General features: G+C 37.5%; 1 protein-coding gene and 2 pseudogenes across 1 annotated transcript; all 3 read left to right on the top strand.

The window, feature by feature from the left end:
• The first annotated feature begins 392 nt into the window (after window positions 1-392).
• Window positions 393-4,290, top strand: LOC122431448 (annotated as a pseudogene).
• A 7,776-nt stretch (window positions 4,291-12,066) lies between these two features.
• Window positions 12,067-13,004, top strand: LOC122431198 (annotated as a pseudogene).
• A 6,202-nt stretch (window positions 13,005-19,206) lies between these two features.
• LOC122431073 (olfactory receptor 5D18-like) lies at window positions 19,207-20,148 on the top strand. Its single transcript, XM_043452145.1, has one exon. It carries the CDS (start codon window positions 19,207-19,209, stop codon window positions 20,146-20,148), a length of 942 nt encoding a protein of 313 aa, XP_043308080.1.
• Window positions 20,149-22,838: the final 2,690 nt, after the last annotated feature.

Genomic DNA, 22,838 nt, shown 5'->3' with positions numbered 1-22,838 from the left:
TATTTTTGATTAAGGTTATAAAGCAGACTTAAGAGCAAAACTTATAACAAAAGAGAGAAAAAATATATACAGGCAATATTAGCTGTCCTATTTCCTAAATTTAAAAAAAAAAGAGAGAGAGAAGAAAGAAAACTCACCAGTAACTTAAAAAATAACATTTGGGTCACGAGAACCATTACATGGAATATAATATTAGCTTAAAACTAATTTTGTAGTGGCTTAGACAAATTAGCTATAAGTAGAATATCTGGCTTTGTGATAGATTGTCCTCTGAGTTTGTCTTCAATACTCAAATTTAGGAATTGAGGAAGAGATAGGAGTCTTAAGTATTTCAGTTTTGCATATGATCTGACATCTTCATACTGAGTCATCTGAAATCTGTTTCTTGAGCTATGGGACCAGAGAGAACCTTACCAGAAATGACAGAGAAAGTTCCTGGTATGGTAGAATCTCAGAGATATCATCACCAATTAGAGAAATACTATTCTTTGCTATTACCATTTTCTCATGAAATGTCTTCACAGTGTACTACCACCTCAAGTATTTGATCTTTGTCCTTACAGGGACATGCAAAGTATCCTATATTTATGGACATTTCCAAGCTATAAACTTTAGTAGAGTAACTTATTCTTCCTGGGAAAGAAAACTTTCCTAAATTCTTTCTCATCTCATCTTATTTCTGCTTTCTGGTAAGGCTTTGTCTTATGTGAACTTTCACTGGACTCTTTTCCATAGATTTAAAATCTCTATTCACCTTACTTATAGTTTCCTTTGTTGTGCAAAAGCTTTTAAGTTTCATTAGGTCCCATTTGTTTAGTTTTGCTTTTATTTCCAGTATTCTGGGAGGTGGGTCATAGAGGATCTTGCTGTGATTTATGTCAGAGAGTGTTTTGCCTATGTTCTCCTCTAGGAGTCTTATAGTTTCTGGTCTTACATTTAGATCTTTAATCCATTTTGAGTTTATTTTTGTGTATGGTGTTAGAAAGTGTTCTAGTTTCATTCTTTTACACGTGGTTGACCAGTTTTCCCAGCACCACTTGTTAAAGAGGTTGTCTTTTTTCCATTGTATATCCTTGCCTCCTTTGTCAAAAATAATAGCAAATGAAGCAACAGACAAAGGATTAATCTCAAAAATATACAAGCAACTCCTACAGCTCAATTCCAGAAAAATAAATGACCCAATCAAAAAATGGGCCAAAGAACTAAACAGACATTTCTCCCAAGAAGACATACAGATGGCTAACAAACACATGAAAAGATGCTCAACATCACTCATTATCAGAGAAATGCAAATCAAAACCACAATGAGGTACCATTACACGCCAGTCAGAATGGTTGCTATCCAAAAGTCTACAAGCAATAAATGCTGGAGAGGGTGTGGAGAAAAGGGAACCCTCTTACACTGTTGGTGGGAATGCAAACTAGTACAGCCACTATGGAAAACAGTGTGGAGATTTCTTAAAAAACTGGAAATAGAACTGCCATATGACCCAGCAATCCCACTGCTGGGCATACACACTGAGGAAACCAGATCTGAAAGAGACGCGTGCACCCCAATGTTCATCGCAGCACTGTTTATAATAGCCAGGACATGGAAGCAACCTAGATGCCCATCAGCAGATGAATGGATAAGGAAGCTGTGGTCCATATACACCATGGAATATTACTCAGCTGTTAAAAAGAATTCATTTGAATCAGTTCCAATGAGATGGATGAAACTGGAGCCCATTATACAGAGTGAAGTAAGCCAGAAAGATAAAGCTCATTACAGCATACTAACACATATATATGGAATTTAGAAAGATGGTAATGATAACCCTATATGCAAAACAGAAAAAGAGATACAGATGTACAGAACAGACTTTTGGACTCTGTGGGAGAAGGCGAGGGTGGGATGTTTCGAGAGAACAGCATGTATATTATCTATGGTGAAACAGATCACCAGCCCAGGTGGGATGCATGAAACAAGTGCTCAGGCCTGGTGCACTGGGAAGACCCAGAGGAATCAGGTGGAGAGGGAGGTGGGAGGGGGGATCGGGATGGGGAATACATGTAACTCCATGGCTGATTCATGTCAATGTATGACAAAACCCACTGCAATGTTGTGAAATAATTAGCCTCCAACTAATAAAAATAAATGAAAAAAAAATAATAAAAAAATAAAATAAAATCTCTAGTGTGTCATTACTCGGAAGTGTGTCTTAGTCTCTCACTTGTGTCTGACTCTTTGCGACCCCATGGACTGTAGCCCGCCAGGCTCCTCTGTCCTTGGAAATTCTCCAGGCGAGAATACTGGAGTGGGTTGCCATTCCCTTCTCCAGGGGATCTGGCCACCTCAGAAATTGAAGCCAGTTCTCCTGCATTGCGGGTAGATTCTTTACCATATGAGCCACTGCAGTTGGTGTTTAATTGGAAGTATGATCATAAATAAAGTGAATATCTTAATTTTGACACCTTGAAGATAGATTAGAGCCTATTGTAGAGGAATGGAAAATCTGCGGGATTCAGAATCAGGATTTTAGACGCTGTTGTGTATATTGGTCCTTATTTGCATTTTATAAGGAAAGTCAAGAATCTCTGTCTTCCATTTTGTCAAGTCTTGAATAAAGACATAGACTGGATTAACTTTATTATTTGTTCACTGTTATTATTCCTCAAGTGGTGAGGTGGGATTGATAATCAGGCTCCTTGAGTTGAGAAGAACACTGTCTGAAAAAAAAAAATTAAGGTTTATTTTAACAACAGATTTACTGAATCAGAAACAAAAATAAATGTTACAGTGCTATGTGGAATTAACAAGAAAGACATGGATGTACGTTATGAGAGGTGTCATTCTTAAAGTCACATTGTGAACTTGTGATGGTAAATTAATTTAGAAATTTCTCACTTTTGCTATTAGTTGCAGGAATGAAAAAATCAGTTATAGTTCTAGGCTATGTTAATCTTTTATGCATTTATAATATGCAAGGAGGCCTAAAAGTGTTGTGGGAGGAGTTCATTTAAAATAACCCTACATCCTTTAATCTCATATTGTTATTTCTGAATATTAAAATTTATAACTGAGAACTAAACAAGTTCAATAATTGTGTTACTTAAAGAAAATTTTAAATGGTTATCTTGTTTAAAATTTTAGACATTTATCTTATCTTGCATAAGAAAAAACACTTGGAGAGATTCTAAAAGAGATATTTTGTTTTCATCTACTAGTCCTGGTAAGAAGTAGTTAACCAAGTGTCTTACTCCTCATTTTCTTTAATATTTTTGTTTCTAGGACTGATTCCGATTCTGACAAACAGAAACCATGTTTCTATCAGAGAGAAATAAAAGGGCGGTGTTCACTCTCCTGGGCTTCTCTGATTACCAAAAGTTGCAAGTCCCCCTCTTCTTGACATTCCTGGCCATCAGGAATCTTGGTAGAGAATCTTGGGATGATTGCAATCATCAAAATTAACCCCAAACTGCACACCCCCATGTACTTTTTCCTCAGCCACTTCTCCTTCGTGGACTTTTGTTATTCCTCCATCATTGCTCCCAAGACCATGGTGAATCTCATGGTAGAAGACTGAACAATTTCATTTGCAGCATGTGTAATGCAATACTTTTTTTTTTTTTTAATGCAATACTTTTTATTTTGTACCTTTGTGGTGACTGAGTCCTTTTTATTAGATGTGATGACCCATAACCGCTTTGTGGCCATCTGCAACCCTCTGCTCTACATGGTGGCCATGTCCCAGAGACTCTGTGTGGTGTTACTGGTTGGATCTTATGCCTGGGGAGCAACCTGCTCCTTGACATTCATGTGTTCTGTTAGCAAATTATCATTTTGAAGTTTCAACACAATCGATCACTTCTTCTGTGAGTTCTCCCTGCTTTCCCTCTCTTGCTCTGATACTTACCTCAACCAGTTGCTGCTTTTCATTTTTGCCACCTTTAATGAGGTCAGCACACTCTTCATCATTCTCCTGTCTTATGTGTTTATTGTTGTCACCATCCTCAAGATGCGTTCAGCCTGTGGTCGCCGCAAAGCCTTCTCCACCTGCGCCTCCTACCTGACCGCCATCAGCATCTTCCACGGCATCATCCTCTTCGTCTACTGTGCGCCCAGCTCCACAACCTCCAGGCACACAGTCAGAGTGGCCTCTGTGCTTTACACGGTGGTCATCCCATGTTGAATCCCCGATCTACAGTCTGAGAAATAAGGATGTCAAGGACACAGTCTCCAAGGTTGTGGGCTCTAAATTGTTTCTTATTGAGCATTATTATAATAGTACAGTTTTCCTTGATATGTAAATATAGTGTGTCTGCGGAGGTTGATTTTTAAGGATACATTTAGATTAATGAAGAGTGAATGCTGTAAAATTTATAAATGCTGGGCTTGGGGAAGGATGGGGGGAAGGGATATTTAGGGTGTTTGGGATGGATATATACATTCTGTTATATTAAAATGGATAGTCAACAAGGATTTTCTGTATAGCACATGGAACTCTTCTCCAATGTTATGTGGCAGTCTGGACAGGAGGAGTGTCTGTGGGAGAAAGGATACATGTATACATATGGCTGAGACCCTTCACTTTTCACCTGAAAGTATCACAACACTGTTTGTTAAAAGTCTGTATCTGAATACAAAATAAAAATTTTTTAAAAAGTGCTAAATGCTGTAAAATTGAAGAAGATGAATTTTGGCTCAAAGACACTAAACTTGACTCTGTGTCTTACTGGGGAAGAAAATAACAATTTTTAAATTTTTCATCTAAAAATTTCAGGCAAAATAATTGTATTATATAGATTAAAATACTATATATATATATATATATATATATATATGTATATAATTTGGCATACCTTGTGTAATCTTAATAAATTTAATTTCATCTTCCCTTTTATACCAAGAAAAGCTAAGCTGTCAATTATCACATGCATTTGTCTTATAAAAACACAAATAGCAGTTAAAATAAGACATGGTGTTCATCCTTCAAGGAGTGAAAATCCAATGTTGACAGGAGGGTACTTAAGAAAGTGACAACTGTATAAGTTAAATAGTATCACAATGGGTTTGAGAGGGAAAAAAAAGTTCAAGTCCTTCATAAAACAGGTATTGTGTTGACTTGTCTTTGATAACTGAAGAGACAAGAGTTTTAGGAGACATATTTCAATGCAGGAGTCTCATCCAGGAGACTAAATCATGACAAACAAGGATTTCAGAATGTAACAATGTGCTAATGACACAACTAATTTTTTATTGAGTGAATACTGTATAACGCATGTGTATATTTGCCTGTGTGTTGGAGTATTGGGTTGTATTGTATATACAGGTTACTTGGCATGAAGGAAAGTTGATAAGACACTGTCTATATTCTGAATATGTTTTCAAAAGAACTCTGATATGGCAGCATGAACAGCTATGATAAACTCCACCAGAGGCTTAAAAATGGAGAACTCATTCTCAGAACATCTTACATACAAAAGGGAAGCATGACAAGTGACGACCTAATTGGCATTTCATTCTATTATCCTGGGCTTCCCTTGTGACTCAGTTGGTAAAGAATCTGCCTGCAATGCAGAAAGACCTAGGTTTGATCCCTGGGTTGGGAAGATCCCCTGGAGAATGTAAAGGCTAACCACTCCAGTATTCTGGCCTGGAGAATTTCATGGACTATATAGTCCGTGAGGTCACAAAGAGTCAAAGACAATGGAGCCACTTTCACTTTCTATTATTTTGCCTATGAAGACATCAAAAATATTATCAATTCTTCATGTTTTTTTTTTCTTTCTCCTAAACATATCCTTCTCAACTGAACTCGCACCTTAAAAAAAAAAAAAAAAAAAGTGCTTGCAGTTGCCCAAAGATTTGAAAACTAATTACTTGTGTAACCATATTCAAAATAAAATGTAAACTAGATAGCCATCAGTGTTGTTGTGGTTGTTGTGGTTTACTGACTAAGTCGTGTCAGACTTTTTGTGACCCCCTGGACTGTAACCCACCAGGCTCCTCTGTCCATAGGATCTCCCAGGTAAGAATACTGGAGTGGGTAGCCATTTCCTTCTCTAGGAGATCTTGCAGACCCAGTGGTTGAACCCATGTCTCCTGCAATGGCAGGCAGATTCTTCACTGCTGAGCCCCCATGGAAGCCTGGACATTAGTATTAGGATCTATTTAATAAGGCAAATTAGAAATATCAGATTCCTCTAACATCAATAGCTCACTTTTGCTTGAATAACTTAAACACCCTTCTCCTTCTGCATTCAATATGTCTAAACAAATTTCTCAATGCCCACTTTTTAATGGATGGAAATACTGAGAATATTTGGGAGTATTAATGGTAAACGGGAATAGAAACTCTGTCAGAAATTTTGCTGGAATAGTACTGACATACTGATATTTCATTCAATTTTTTAAAATGATCTTTCATCAAATTTTTCAAAATAATACTTTAAACAAAATTAGATTGTCTTCCAGTTTGCTTAAGGCTAAATTTTTGGAGATTCTGTCTTTCAAAAGGATTTTTTTTTTTTTACCCTGTGTGATATATTGCAAGCATGATCCCAATTCTCCACTTAACTAGGCATGCCCACATTTTTCTTTTCTTCTGATCAAATGGTGAAATCAATTCCTCCATTTTTTTTTAATTTAGGCTACTTTTGTGAGTGATTTTGCTAATATAAGGTCCTTGAAGTGACATATTGTATCAGTTACAACAAAGGCCTTGTAGCAATGTCAAAATCCCTCGGAATTTGCACAGACTCTTAGAATAGCTGTCATGTGAACAAGCAGAGATTAGCATATTGGATAATGAGCAATATAAATCACAGCCCTATCCCATGAAGCAGCCTCTAGCCAACCTCCAGACTGAAGTGTGCCCTGTCTTAGCTCACCCAACCAGGCAAACTAATAACATACACATATACATACCAGCTTCCCTGATAGCTCAGTTGGTAAAGAATCTTCTTGCGATGCAGGAGACCCCAGTTTGACTCCTGGGTCATGAAGATTCACTAGAGAAGGGATAGGCTACCCACTCCAGTATTCTTGGGCTTCCCTTGTAGCTAAGCTCATAAAGAATCCGCTGCCATGCGGGAGACCTGGGTTTGATCCCTGGGTTGGGAAGATCCCCTGGAGGAGGGAAAGGCTACCCTCTCCAGTATTCTGGCCTGGAGAATTCCATGGGATCACAGAGTCAGACATGATTGAGTGACTTTCACAAACATTCCAACGAAGATCAGTCACCTCTGGATCAGATCATCAGAACTGCCTGAGTAATTTATGTAATAGAGATCCATACAATAAGCAGCTGTTGTTTTTTTTTTTCCCCCAATTATTTTTATTAGTTGGAGGCTAATTACTTTACAATATTGTACTGGTTTTTGCCATACATTGACATGAATCAGCCATGGGTGTACATGTGTCCCCATCCTGAACCCCCCTCCCACCTCCCTCCCCACCCCATCCCTCTGGGTCATCTCAGTGCATCAGCCCCAAGCACTTGTCTCATGCATCCAGCCTGAACTGGCGATCTGTTTCACACTTGATAATATACACATTTCGATGCTGTTCTCTCAGATCATCCCACCCTCGCCTTCTCCCATAGAGTCCAAAAGTCTTTTCTATACATCTGTGTCTCTTTTTCTGTCTTGCATATAGGGTTATAGTTACCATCTTTCTAAATTCCATATATATGTGTTAGTATACTGTATTGGTATTTATCTTTCTGGCTTACTTCACTCTGTATAATAGGCTCCAGTTTCATCCACCTCATTAGAACTGATTCAAATGAATTCTTTTTAATGGCTGAATAATATTCCATGGTGTATATGTACCACAGCTTTCTTATCCATTCATCTGCTGATGGGCATCTAGGTTGCTTCCATGTCCTGGCTATTGTAAACAGTGCTGCAATGAACATTAACTCATATGTTTTGGAGTAGTTTGTTATGCTGTCTCAAAATACAACTGATTTTCTTAATTTCTGATGCTACCACAATCACCTTCCCAAGTCTTATCATATAGCAATTAAGCATTTCTCCTTTCCTACTGCTTGGAGGCAGCTCAGTTAAAATGTACAATTAAAAAAATTAGAAAATTTAGCATATTGTTGATGTCATTGAATCTTTTGATGAAATGACTTGCTAAAACAATATGATAATATGTGTTATAAATAGAGTTTATCAAAAACTTAGATCTTAGTATTTGTAGTACTTAACTTATGGGGAATGCCTATAAAATAAAATTCAATTAAATATTTATATTTAAATCAATTTTAAGAAAAGTTTCTACTTTGTTTTTAAGATAGATATACAAAGCAATTTTCTATGAGTGGGTTGCATAGATAATATTAGATAATATAAAACGTCACTGCCAATGATGTCTTTTTAGTCTTTCTGCCATGAGACTCTCTCCAGGGAGATGAATTTTGTGGCAATGCTTTCAGGGTATACTAAGAACAACAACAAAGAAAGGATGCTAATGAGATATCATCATGAATTTACTATATATAATACCAAAACATCACTCTATTGGCTAAAATACATGTCCAATGCCCTTTTTTTCTGAGAAAAGAAAGTTATATAATCTAGAGGGAAACAGGAAGTCACACCATGGGCTTGAAATGTCTTAATTCAAACAAATTTCAGGTTTCATAGAAAACAATATTTCACAGTGTTCTTATGTTTTGGAAGTTTGCTATTACTTTTCTAAATAGGGTAATTCCCACAGTAAAATGTGAATGGATAACAGAAAACTGCTGTTGAAGAATGAAGCGAAAGGAATAGTGAAAGTACTGGGTGGAATGGAGAGGCAGAAACACTTCCCAATCTCAAGAAATTATCAGATGAATCAAGTTTAGGGAAACACATGAAAGCTGTTGAGAATTTGGAAACCAATTTACTTGGTACTACTTAGAGTCATGGAGTTCTTGAATGTTTCCTATATCCAGGAACACAAACCACATTGTATCGTTTGAACCCTGTCGGTTTAGGAAAAGATTACACAGGCAGAGAAGCAGCAGACCTGGGAGAGACCCTGAAGGCAGACCCATAAATGGTCTCTGCAGTGAGTAGGGTCTGCATCCAGCACTGTCCATTAGCTCTGCTCTTCCTCACAGAGCCATGTGGGTGCAGAAACCAAAATGCAACATGTACGCTCATTCTATCAGTGATTCCATCTGTGACTTTGTGCAAGTGACAACTGCCTGTGCCTCAGCCGCCACGTTAACAAAGCTGCATAACTGTACTTAAAATGAAATGTGAAAAAAAAAAAAAAATGAAATGTGTTAATTGTTGTATTCAGAACAGTACCTAACACATAGAAAGTGGTGAGTAAGTGTCAGCAGTTGCTATTATTCTCAGCAAAGGAGGCCCATTGTTCCCACCCCATTCTAGTATTTGGTAGGATGCTGCTGTGACTTCAGACCCTATGTCCTCCAGAAAGGAGCTTTGAGTTTAAGACTGGCAGAATTTATAAGACTCATTCACATATGTCATAATGGCAACATTATCTCTGGTTCATAGAACAACGTCTGGATGCAGCATGCAACACTCTGTCATTTATCATAAACTCTGAAAGGAATCATGTTGTCTTACAATAACCTTTACCAACACATGAGAGTTTCCCCCCTCTTTTTACATCTTATGAAAGCCATTTATTGTTTGAGTCCCAAGATGATATTGTTTTCTTGATATCTGGTTGAGATCCCACAGAGATCAATGATTGGTTCTGGCATCTCAAAGGATGTGGGCCCGCTGGATGCACACACATGAAAACATAAATCTTGTGACATTTTCCCTCATCGCATCCTCAGAAACACAGGGAGAAATACCAATCAACAGGTTGGTCAGACTATATTTTGGGGAGGAATGGACTGAATGATATTTCCTGATGTCTAGAAACTTCTTTGTTTCTTTTCTAATGAGGGGAATTTATTATTAGCCATGTGTCAGAGAAGGAGGCATTGTAAAAGAGGGAAATGACATCAGAAATAATTTTTAAAAGTCTGTATTTGGAGAGTGTTTTAGCAAATGCCAAGTTTGGAGAACTCTATGAAAGAGTTTTCCCTTTACCTACTGAAAAATGATCTCGACAGGAAATGGGAGCAATTCAATCCATAGAATGAAATATCTTGTAATGGTTATTAGTGCAACAGGGGAAAGAGTGTGAGCCAGTTGGGAAGAATACTTGATTCCTTTCCCCTTTTCTCTTCTTCTCTTATGTTAACTCCATCCACAGAAACTAGGAAAGACAGCAGGGAGGTTCTCCTGAGAGTCACCCTGATGCTGAGAGTGGTGGTGAGGGGTCCTCAGGACTGCGGACGGAGGGGCAGAGGCACGTGAACCACTTCCGAAGCAGACAGGAGAGCCAGGATTTTGACCTTGTGCCAAGGCCATGTATCCCTACAACAGTTTTCTCAAAGGTGATACTATTAACATCTGGGGCCAGGTTATATTTTGGGTTTTGCTTATGTTGTGGGTGTGTGTGGAGGACGGGAATGCGGAAGGAGATGCCATCCTGTGCCTGCAGACTCTTTAGCAGCATCTGTAGTCTGCCCTCTAGATGTCAGGAGCCATCTTCCTGTTGTGACAGCCAGCTCCATCTCCAGACAATGACGAATGTCCAACACGGATCAATATCACTCCTGCTCTGTAAGTAATCAGCAGCCAACTTTTCATCTTTAGAACTTAAAAAACAGGAAAAGGTTTTCAAAGTTATTTACTACTTCTAAATCAGAAAAGACAACTCACTTATTACTGGCCATTGAAGAGAGAAATGCATGTCATCAGAATGATTATTTGTATTCAAACCAGGATTCCTTGATTCACATATCGCTTACCTCTGTCAAGTCATTTGAAGAATGAGGAAAAATCTGGCTGTGTTGACTTTTAGTCCAGATTCCCTTTCCTCCAGGAATAAGCAGTAGGTGCTACTAAGTCCTTTTGTTGTTAGTTAGGATCAGGAGAGCAATAAATAAGCATGTTCTTACCCTTTGTTGGCATCTCCTACATATCAAGGCTTTGAATGTACCTCTCCTTTATTAAAAAAAAGTAGGCAAAATTCTGAATGCACTTTTAAAGCAATTGGAATAAAATAGTGGTAAAAATATTTATGTTTTTTGGATGGTTTGAGAATTAAATATGCACTATGACTTATGTATAGATATATTGTTTTCTATCTTTGTAATCTGGCTTTCTATTTTTAACTTACCATTTTCTTAGTCATTTGTCAGGTCATTGAAAGCTCTTCTGAAAGCTGCATAGTTTCCCATAATATACATGGAACTCAACTTTTACCCTGTTGTTTAACATTTTGTTTCTACGTTCCTATCATAAATAATAGTGCAATGCGGCAACAAGAACTTGTGTTAATTTAATATTCAAAAATTTCATTTCTTGAATAGATTGTAAAGTAGGGAATTCATTTGTCAAATAGGTTTTAGAAGGCTTCAGAGTCACAGTTCAGAAAGTTTAGGCCTAAGTAACAATTCCCTGAACAAGTACTAACATTGTATGTCATAATTTAAAAATTACTAAGCTAATTGTATAGAAAAAGCATGCTAAAAAGAGTATAAAATTCACTTCTCCATTTAAAGGGTAATAATAAAAACATGATGCTTGTGTGTTAACAATCTTAAATAAGCATACTCCCATCATTTCATCAAAAACAAAGAAAGAAATTTTTTTAAAAAATCCCCAGGGATCCCAGTATTTCAATAACTAATTAAAAAGTCTACAAATAAAAAAAGATATTTAAATTTCAAATACAGCTAACTAAATAACATTTGATGTCCTTCTAATGATTCAGTTACAAGCTGAAAACTGTGTAGAACTAGTTTAAATAAACACACAGGTTTTCATGGATGTGAATTATTTCATGTGATCTGTGAATTTAAATGTGAGTTCTTTGCATTTGTGGGCTACAATATCTGAACTTTTCCTAAGCTTCAAAATGTCAGTGTTCTATTTCTTTGCTGAAAAAAGTTGACTATCTTATTTATTCTTATGTCCTTTTTAGGAGCTAATTGGGAATGATCCAATGGAGAATAACTTAGTATTTTTCTGCAACCACAGTAAAGTGAGGACATGGACAAGGAAAACTGCCCTGCTGTGACGGACTTCATCCTCCTTGGATTCTCAGATGTCCCTGAGCTCAGAATCTTCCTCTCCGTGCTGTTTCTTTCCATCTGTGCAGCCACAGTTTTGGGAAACCTGGGCATGATTGCCCTCATTCAGGTCAGCTCTCGACTCCACACCCCCATGTACTTTTTCCTCAGCCACTTGTCCTTTGTGGATTTCTGTTACTCCACGACCATCATGCCAAAGATGCTAGCTAACATCTTAAATGAAGACAGAGCCATTTCCTTCCTGAAATGTGCTGTGCAATTCTACCTGTTTTGCGCATTTGTGGTAACTGAGGTCATTCTGCTGGCAGTGATGGCCTGTGACTGCCTTGTGGCCATCTGTGACCCACCGCTCTACATGGCCACCATGTCCCGGAATCTCTGCATGGAGCTGGTGTCTTTTGCTATCTCAATGCTACTGTATGTTCTGTGATTCACTTGTGTTTATCTCTTCAGATCCCATCCTACAGATCAATCGTGGTCACCCACTTCTTTTGTGATCTCCCCCCTCTCTTGTCTCTTGCTTGCTCTGATGTCAGTGTGAATCAGCTGGTGCTATACTCTGCGCCCACCTTCAATGAGATCATCACAAGCGTGATCACCCTTATCTCTCACCTGATTATTCTCATCACCATCCTGAGGACACGCTCTGCAGAGGGAAGGTGCAAAGCCTTTTCCACCTGTGCTTCCCGCCTCGCTGCCATCACTGTCGTACACGGAATGATCCATTTCATTTATTGCAGGCCCCAATATGACAAGAACAATACCGACACTAACAAAGTGGCCACAGTGTTCTACACTGTAATGATCTCCATGCTGAACCCCCTGATCTATAGTTTGAGGGAAAATGATGTGAAAGAAGTGCTCAGAAAAGTGGTGAGCTCCAAAATATTTTCCTAGTGGGACTCTAAATCCCAAATCGGAGGCTGGCAAAAGGGTGAAATGGTGGACTCAGTGTTGGAAGTGAAAGAATAGTCAAGAAGAGGGTACCTTGGAGTCAGTCTTTTTGACTCACTTATCCCTGACTTAATGGACATGAGTCTGAGCAAATTGCAGGAGATAGGGAAGGACAGGGAAGCCTGACGTGCTGCAACCCATGGGGTCACAAGAGTCGGACATGACTTAGCAACTGAACAACAGTCTTTGTACCTTGTCAACTTATAAGAATAGAACTGAACATATTTCAAAGTTTGCAGCCTACTTCTTTGCTTTGATCCAACCTAAAATGTTTTAAGTGTGTCTGGGTAATGGGCTGTTAAGACACACTTATTTAGTTTGCTGTAAAACTCTTATTATCAGACCCACCTCAGATCGTCAGGCATTAAATCCTGGAATTTGGGGACCCTTGCTTTATCAGATACATGCATTGCAAATATTTCCTCCCATTCTATTGCCTCTTCTTTCTGTTGATTATTTCCTTTTCTGTGCAGAAGGTTTCAACAAATACATGCTGGCAATGGTGTAAGATGTTAACAATGTGGCACATCTCAGTTCACCTGGAACGGTCCTTTCTTTAGAACTGTAAGTCATAAACCACTACAATATTGTAAAGCAATTAGCCTCCAACTAATAAAAATAAATGGAAAAATAAAAAATAAATAAATAAAATGAATTCTCAAGGCAACCCAATTTTAAAAAAAAAGAACTGTAAGGCATACATATCAGATAATTAATGTCCTTCAATTATCTTTCATTATAAACAAGACTTTTTTCTCAGGCTAACATTTCTGGTAAGGTCATCTCTACTTCTCAAACCTAGAACCAACTGGTTCTAGATGTTTCAGCATTAAAGGCAAGAGGTCCCACATAACAGTGAGAACTGTTGATGGCTCTGTGTGTTCAGATATCCAAGGATTTAAGGATCAATCAGAAGGAAATCTTCCCAAGTCAATTTTCATTATTATGAATTATTTATTGATTATAATTTTCAGAGTTTCTCAAGCTTGGTACTATTGATATTTCGTGTTGGATTTTAATTTTTATAGGAAGCTACCCTGTGCATGCTACCATGTATAGCAGCATCTCTGACCTCTGTCCAATCACTCTGGTACATTCATTATGTCAATCAGAAATGCCTCCAGATATTGTCAAATGTCCATGTGGGAAGGGAGGGGAGGTTCATAACCCTCTGTAGTTGAGAACTATTGCCTCATTTGCTTGTAGATTGTCAGGTTCTTCTGTCTGAATTATGTCCAAGTTAAACATCTAGTTTCTTATCTCCCAAATGATGCTATTGTATAGTTTAAACAATCTGTATTATTTTTTGAATCTGGAATGCATTGGTATCTAAAATCTTTATTCTTGTAATTTCTTCCTTTTTTTTGTTTTTTTTTTTTTTCTTTTTGCTCTTGTGAATAAACATTTGTTTCTCCCATGCTTTAATATCTGATTTGGAGCTGAACCTGTTGATTCTTTGTCTCCAGAATGTTCATTTTATCCTCCTCAGTTCAGTTTTGTTTAAATACCTACATCTGTTCCCTCACACAGTTCTTCCGAAAACTCACAGAAGGAGAGAGACATGTACCTGAAAGCTCTCAGGGACCCTCTGCTCCCCCACTCCCAGGAAACACTTGTTGAGGACACTACTACAAAGGAGCTCAGCTAAGCCAGGTCCCCTCTATAAAGCTTGCTAGAAAATATGCCCTTCCTGTTCCTGATACTTAAAGTTGGCAGTGACTCTAAATTTCCTTCAAACGTTTTTTTCTCATGAAAGAACGTGTGAATGTAAGGTATCTTTTAGATACATTACATGGTAAAGAATATCCATATTTTCTCAGACCTACAGACAGACCTGCTGGTGGAAAAGCACCCCACCTTCCAGCCTCTGGAGGTCTCAGTAGTTTGGGGAAGAGGTTGAGGCTCATGTCTCTCCACTCCTTGTGGCACAAGAGCCCTGGAGAAAATCACTTGCCTTATTCTTCAGAGGCCTCAAACCAAGCAATTATAATTAATTATTGCTTCCTCATGTAATTCTATTCTCTTGGAAAGCTGAAGAAAAATTAATAGCAGCTTTAGAAACATTTATATATCAAAGTTAAAAGTTTAAATGTCTTCTCCCCACGCTGCATAATCATTCCCATAGACTCCAAACATTTTGGATATAAAAAGTCACAGCAAAATTTATCTTAGTTATTTAATGAATATTTCTCTTTTGTAAGTACACTTCTTAATTTTATTTTTTTTAGATTTATTGAGGTATAATTGACAAAAACAAATTGTACAGATCTAAGGAGTATAGTTGATGTTTATATATATGTGTATATGTGTGTATATATATATATATATATATATATATATATATAGTGAAATAATCACCACAATCAAGGTAATTAGCATATCAATTACCTCATGTCTTATAATTTTCTTTTATTTTTTCTTTATGTTGAAAATAGTTAAGTTCTACTCTCTTACCATGTTTCAAGTATAAAATGTAGTACTGTTAATTGCAGTCACATTGTTGCACAGTTTCAAAATTTATTCATCTTTCATAACTGAAACTCTGTCCCCTTGACAAACATTTCTCCAATGTCCCCTTTTCCAAGTCCCAGTGCTGTATGGATACCCTTAAAATCTAAAAGGGTGGGTCATGTTGTGTTCTTACCACAATAAAATTTGAAAAAAAATTAAAAATAAATATAGGTACATTATTATTTAAAAAAGTAAATTTTATTGCATTTCGTCAGTTTCTTGCTTCACCCCCCACCCCGCCCCCACCCGCCATTAATGCCACCTTTCTTGTCTTGAATACAGTCCAGGTACCACATTGCATTAAGTCATCATGTTTCCCAAATCTCTTCTGATCTGTGAAGCTTTTTTGATTTTCTTTTTCTTTCTTTTTTTTTTTTTTTTTTTTTTGACTCTTACAACTCTAAGGGATACTGGTGAGGTATCCTGTAGAATACCTTCAAATGTGGACTTTCCTGATGATTTTTTCACATTGGTTTGAGGGAAAGAATATCACAGAAGTAAAGCTTTTCTCATCATATCATACCAGGGGATAGACGAGAGCCACATTACACCACTGTGGTGATGGTCACTTTTTTCTTTTACTTCAGGTAGTCAGGTAATATCAGTCACGCTTCTCTAAAGTTGAATGCAAGATTTCCAATGTAGTTGAGTTGATAACAATTGTTTTTAGACTATTTTTGTTTATTTAAGTTATATAGTTCATGTTTTCTTCAAGAAATATGTGTTATTTCAATAATTCAATATCTAAAAGTAATTAATGGAGTGGGTGTGGTGATTTAATAAAAGAGATATTTAAAAGGGACTAGATCATTTTCCCAACTTAATACTTAAGCTTGTAAATATTTCTGCTTTAAGTCAATAAATCATGAAGAACTCCTCATTCTACTCCCATTTGATTAGAGTGAAAGTCTGGAAGAGGGTTATGCTTGGTATATTGTAGTCATTCAATTAATATTTGATAATGCTGACTTCTATAATTACATAATTTTGGTAACTGTAAAGAAGTATTGGAGTGATGAAGAGTCTGAGAAGAGTAATTTTAACATATAAATTTTCATATGAAATGCCCCTAACACTGTTCCACTTTTTCTGGGACACAGAAATTACATCAGAGAATGGTGATTCATTATAAATGTTTATTTCATGGTTTTAAGAGAATGAGGCAACAGATAATCTCTAGGGTTTATGCCCCAAAGGCTGTGACTCTGGATATAAGAATATATCCATCACTTCCAAACAGGACAGATCCTGCTTTCAACATCAGCAGGTTTGCATTAGATTCTAAAGACAGATTAATATTAATTTCAATGTTGGGAACCTAGGGGAAAAAGTGTGGAGGGGAAATTTACCATTTAGATATAGACATTCTTGAGAATTATCTAATCATTGAAAATTGCCTTTCTGAGGTTTCAAGGAAGAGGAACTGCCCTCAGCCTCCAGAGCTCTGTGTTAAAGCTGGCTCCGCTGAGCTCCTGAGAGCGTGTGTGGGTGCTCAGTTCTTCAGCTCTGTATGATGCTGTGCCAGGCTCCTCTGTCCATGGGGTTATCCTGGGAAGACCACTGAACCAGGTTGCCAATTGCTCCTCCAAGGGATCTTCCTGACCCAGGGATCAAACCTGGGTTTTCTGTGGCTCCTGCATCCACAGGCAGGAGGCTTATTTGCCATGGAGCTACCTAGAAAGTCCAAGCCCCTGAATAACAGCCCCTTAAACAAGAGATGCCTGGAATGTGGGGTTAGGAGAGTTCTGAGAATCTGGGGAATGTGCATTGTCTTGCTACTACAAACGTTTGAAGTTGTAGTCAAGGTAGAAAGGACAAGTATTTTAAAAAAGAGAGATCAAACAAACTCTATAATGAAAAAAAGAAAAAGGACCATTTTTACTTAAGATTATAAAGTGGCTCTGAGACTAAATATTACAACAAAATAGGGAAAAAATGTAGGGAAGTTATATCAAAAGTAACATTAGTTTAAAATGAGTGTTTAGGAAATTCCCTGGTGACTCAGTGGTTAGAACTTTGCCAATGCAGGGGTGCAGATTTGATCCCTGTTCAGAGAATTGTAGTCCCACATGACTCACGGCCAAAAAACCAAAACATAAAACAGAAGCAATATTGTCACAAATTCAATAGAGACTTTAAAAACAGTCCACATCAAAAATAAATAACTGAATAAAATAAAATGAATATTTAAGCACCTTAGATAAATTAATTATATTTAGAACATCCAGCTTTGTGATAGGTTGTCTTCAATACTTAAATGTATGAGTTTAGGAAGAGATAGGGACCTTGAGTTCTTTGTTTTGCATATGATCTGATCTCTTCATTGATGGCCATCTGAAATCTGTTTCTCGAGTTGTGGAACTAGAGAGAACTACCAGGAATGATAGAGAAAGAGCTCCTGGTTCTGGTTCAGTAGGATCTTAGAGGTATTGGTCACCAATTAGAGAAATAGAATTATTTTATATTACTATTTTCTCATGAAATGTTTCCATAGTACAGTGCTACCTCAAGTATTTAATATTTCTTCTTTACAGGTAATATAGGGACAGAATAAATATCCTATGCACCTTGAAAGGAGAAAAAAGAGAGCAAAAGGCCAAGAACTGTACATTTCTAAGTTAGAATCTTTATTAAGGATATCTATTCTTTCTGAGAGGATATTTTTCTCAAATTTCTTTCTTTGATGCTTTCTAGTATAGCTCTGTGATACGAATACTTTCATCAGGCACATTCCCAAAGTCTCCAGTTTGTCATAGATTAGAAGTATGATAATAAATAAAGAAAATAGCATCTGGACCTTGAACATGGGTCAGGATTACTGTAGACGAATAATTGCTGGGAGCCTGGATCAGGGTTCATGTCATAGATTTGTAGATTGGGCCTTATTTGCCTGGTACAAGGAAAGTCAGAAATTTCCATCTTCTGCTTTGCCATCTCTAGAATAAATAGCTAGACTAGATTATCTTTATTATTTTTTCAATATTATTATTCCTCAAGTAATGATGGGGGATTGACAACCTGGACTCACTAAGTTAAGAAACACACTCTGTGAAAAATTATAATTTATTTTGAAGACAAGTTTACTGAGTCAGAAGCAAAACAAGTATTAAAGTGCTATATGGAATTAATAGTAAAAGGACAAATGTAAAGTGTTATGGGTGTCATTTTTAATGTCACATTTGGAACATACAATGCAAAATTTAATTTGTTTAGAAGTTTATCATTTTTGCTATTAGTTATAGAACTGAAACAAGTAGCTCTGGTACTAGGGTAAATTAATCTTTTATGAACTTATAATGTTCAAGAAAATCTGAAAGTATTAAGGGAGGATTTCATTTAAAGTAATCCCAAGTGACTTGAACTCATCTTTTTACTTTGAAATATCAAAAATTAAAATTAAGAACTAAGAAACTTCAATAATTATAATTTTACTTAAATAAAAAGTTTAAATGTTTGTCATTTTTAAAAATTTTAGACATTTAGTGTAGCTTGCATAGAAAATACAGATTCTGAAAGAGAAACTTTGCTTCATCTTCCAGCTTTGGTAAGGAGTAGTTAACCAAGGGTCTTACATCCTTATTTCTCTTAATATTTTTCTTTCTAGGACTGATTCCGATTCTGACAAACAGAAACCATGTTTCTATCAGAGAGAAATAAAAGTGGGGCTGTGTTCACTCTCCTGGGCTTCTCCGATTACCCAGAGTTTCAAGTCCCCCTCTTCTTGATATTCTTCACCATCTACAGTGTCACTGTGGTAGGGAATCTTGGGATGATTGTAATCATCAAAATTAACCCCAAACTGCACACCCCCATGTACTTTTTCCTCAGCCACCTCTCCTTCGTGGACTTTTGTTATTCCTCCATCGTTGCTCCCAAGACCATGGTGAATCTCATGGTAGAAGACCGAACCATTTCATTTGTAGGTTGTGTAATACAATTCTTTTTCTTTTGTACCTTTGTAGTGACTGAGTCCTTTTTATTAGCTGTGATGGCCTACGACCGCTTTGTGGCCATCTGCAACCCTCTGCTCTACATGATGGCCATGTCCCCGAGATTCTGCACCACATTAGTGGTTGGATCTTATGCTTGGGGAGTAGCTTGCTCCTTGATACTCACCTGTACTGTTATCAGGTTATCATTTCGAGGTTTCAACACAATTGATCACTTCTTCTGTGAGTTCTCCTCCCTGCTTTCCCTCTCTTGCTCTGATACTTACCTCAACCAGTTGCTGCTTTTCATTTTTGCCACCTTTAATGAGGTCAGCACACTCTTCATCATTCTCCTGTCTTATGTGTTTATTGTTGTCACCATCCTCAAGATGCGTTCAGCCTGTGGTCGCCGCAAAGCCTTCTCCACCTGCGCCTCCCACCTGACCGCCATCAGCATCTTCCACGGCATCATCCTCTTCCTCTACTGTGTGCCCAGCTCCACAACCTCCAGGCACACGGTCAGAGTGGCCTCTGTGTTTTACACGGTGGTCATCCCCATGTTGAATCCCCTGATCTACAGTCTGAGAAATAAGGACGTCAAGGACACAGTCTCCAAGATCATGGACTCTAAAGTGTTTTCATACTAAACATTATTCTGGAAGACTTTGCCCTTGATATGTAAATAAACTGTGTCTGCAAAGGTTGGTTGATAAAAAGAAATTTATTATTAATGAAGTGTTAATACATAAAATATAAAGTACATGGTATTTTGCTTAACTGCACTAAACTTGACTCTCTCTCTTACTTACTGGAAAAAAAAGCAATCTTTCAAATCTTTTTCATCTAAAATTTTAGACAAAATAATCTGATTACAAAGGTTAAAAGACATAATATCACGTGGCATACTTGTGTAATCTTAATAATTTGCTAATTTCATCCTCCTTTTTTTAATACCTATGGTAGACTAGGCTCTAATAACATGGATTCCTCCTACAAAAAGTACAAATAGCAGTTAAGACATAGTGTTCATCCTTCAGGGAATGAAAATTCAGTGATGATAGTAGGGCACTTTAAAAAGTGGAAATTGTATAAGATAGAAAACAGTACGTATAATAGAAGGTTTCAGGGGGAAAATTTCAAGTCCTTAAAAGAGATAGTTTTATAAAATAGGTATTATGTACCCTGGTTTGGATAACAGAAGAAAGAGTTTTAGGTGACATATTTCAACATAGGAGTTTTATCCAGGAAACTAAAGACTGAGAAACAAAGAAGTCAGAGTGCAATATTGAGTCAATGATACAACAATGATTTTTTTAATTGAATAAATACTGTGTTTGCATATTTGGATATTTTTGCATATTGTATATACAGGTTACTTGGCATGAATGAAAGTTGATAAGACATGGTCTATATTCCAAATGTGTTTTCAAAAGAGCTCCAGTGTGGCAACATAACCAGCTATGATTATTGTTGAGTCACTCAGTTGTGTCCAATTCTTTTGCAACCCCATGGACTCTAGTCCACCAGGATCCTCTATCCATGGGATTTTCCAGGCAAGAATACTGGAGTGGGTTTCCGTTTCCTTCTCCAGTGGTAAGGTCTACCAGAGATTTAAAAATGGTAGACCAGATCTCAGAACATGTTGCATAAAAACAGGAAGCATGGTGAGTACCTGCCTAACTTGCATTTCAAGCTATTATTCTGCCTATGGAGACATTAAAAGCATTATCAATTCTTTTTTTTTTTTTCCTTGAATAAAATGTCTGTATCCTTCTCAACTAAAGAAAGTGAAAGTAAAAGTTGCTCAGTTGTGTCTGATTCTTTGTGACCCCGTGGACTAGTCCATAGAGTTCTCCAGGCCAGAATACTGCAGTGGGTAGCCTTTCCCTTCTCCAGGGAATCTTCCTAACCCAGGGATCAAACCCAGGTCTCCTGCATTGCATGCAGATTCTTTACCAGTTGAGCCACAAGGGAAACCTTCTCAACTAAACTCCTAGCTTTAAAGAAATAGTACTTGGAGTTGAAAACCAGTTGCCTGTATGACCATATTCAACATACGAGAAAAAGGTAGTCACTAGCATCCAGACCTATTCAATCTGGCAAATTAGAAATACCAGATCGTGGGAATTTCCTGGTGGTGTAGTGGCTAAGAGTCTGCACTCCCAATTCAGGGATCCTGGCTTTGATCTCTGGTCAGGGAACTAGATTCCTCATGCTGCAACTGAAAGATTCTATGTGCTGCAAATAAGATCTGGTGTAGCCAAATGAAGAAATATTGAAAAACAGAAATACCAGGTCTTCCAGTGTTCTGGTCTGGAGAATTCCATGGACTGTATAGTCCATGGGGTCGCAAAGAGTCGGACACGACTGAGCAACTTTCAATTCACCTAACATTAATATCTCACTTTTACTTGAATAATTTGTACACTATTCTCTTTACTCAATATGTCTAGATAAATTCTGCAATGTCTACTTTTCAAAAGATCTAAACACTCATAATATTTGAGAGCATTAAAAGTAAATGGGAATAGAATCTGTCAGAATTTGTGCTGGAATAGGAATGACACAAATATTTCAGCCAATTTCTCACAATGATCTTTCCTCAAATTTTGTAAAGTAATGCATTAAAATTAGATTGCCTTCTAATTTTGCTGAAGACTAAAATTTTGGACGTTATATCTTTTAGGACGATTTTCTGTCCAATATGGTAGTTTTCAACATGATCCCAGTTCTTCAGTTATCCAGGTATCCACTCCCCTTTCTACTCTTCTGATTAATGATGGAATCAATTTCTCCATGTTCTGAATGTATACTACTTTGTGACTAGTTTTGACTAATATAAAAGGTAGCTGAAAAGAGATTGTGCCATCTTCAAGCCTCTGATGGCCCTGTGGCTTTCTCATAATCTCTTGAAATTTGCATAGTTTCTTAGAAAAGCTGCCATGTGAATAAGCACAGGCTAGCCTATTGGCTTCCCTGGTGGCTCAGAGGTTAAAGCGTCTGCCTGCAGTGCGGGAGACCCGGGTTTGATCCCTGAATCGGGAAGATCCCCTGGAGAAGGAAATGGCAAACCACTCCAGTATTCTTGCCTGGAGAATCCCATGGAGGGAGGAGCCTGGTAGGCTATAGTCCATGGGGTCGCAAAGAGTCGGACATGACTGAGCAACTTCACTCACTCACTCATAGCCTATTGGATAGGGCTTCCCTGGTAGCTCAGATAGTAAAGCGTCTGCCTACAATGCAGGAGACCCGGGTTCGATCCCTGGGTCAGGAAGATCTTCCTGGAGAAGGAAATGGCAACCCACTCCAGTATTCTTGCCTGGAGAATTCCATGGAC

The sequence above is a fragment of the Cervus canadensis genome, chromosome 29, assembly GCF_019320065.1.
Source record: "Cervus canadensis isolate Bull #8, Minnesota chromosome 29, ASM1932006v1, whole genome shotgun sequence".
Classification (NCBI taxonomy): Eukaryota; Metazoa; Chordata; class Mammalia; order Artiodactyla; family Cervidae; genus Cervus; species Cervus canadensis.
This window is presented reverse-complemented; position numbering and strand designations above follow the sequence as displayed.

Excerpts from the sequence above, each read along its gene's own strand:
- LOC122431073 (XM_043452145.1), top strand. The coding sequence starts at position 19,207 with ATGTTTCTATCAGAGAGAAATAAAAGTGGGGCTGTGTTCACTCTCCTG.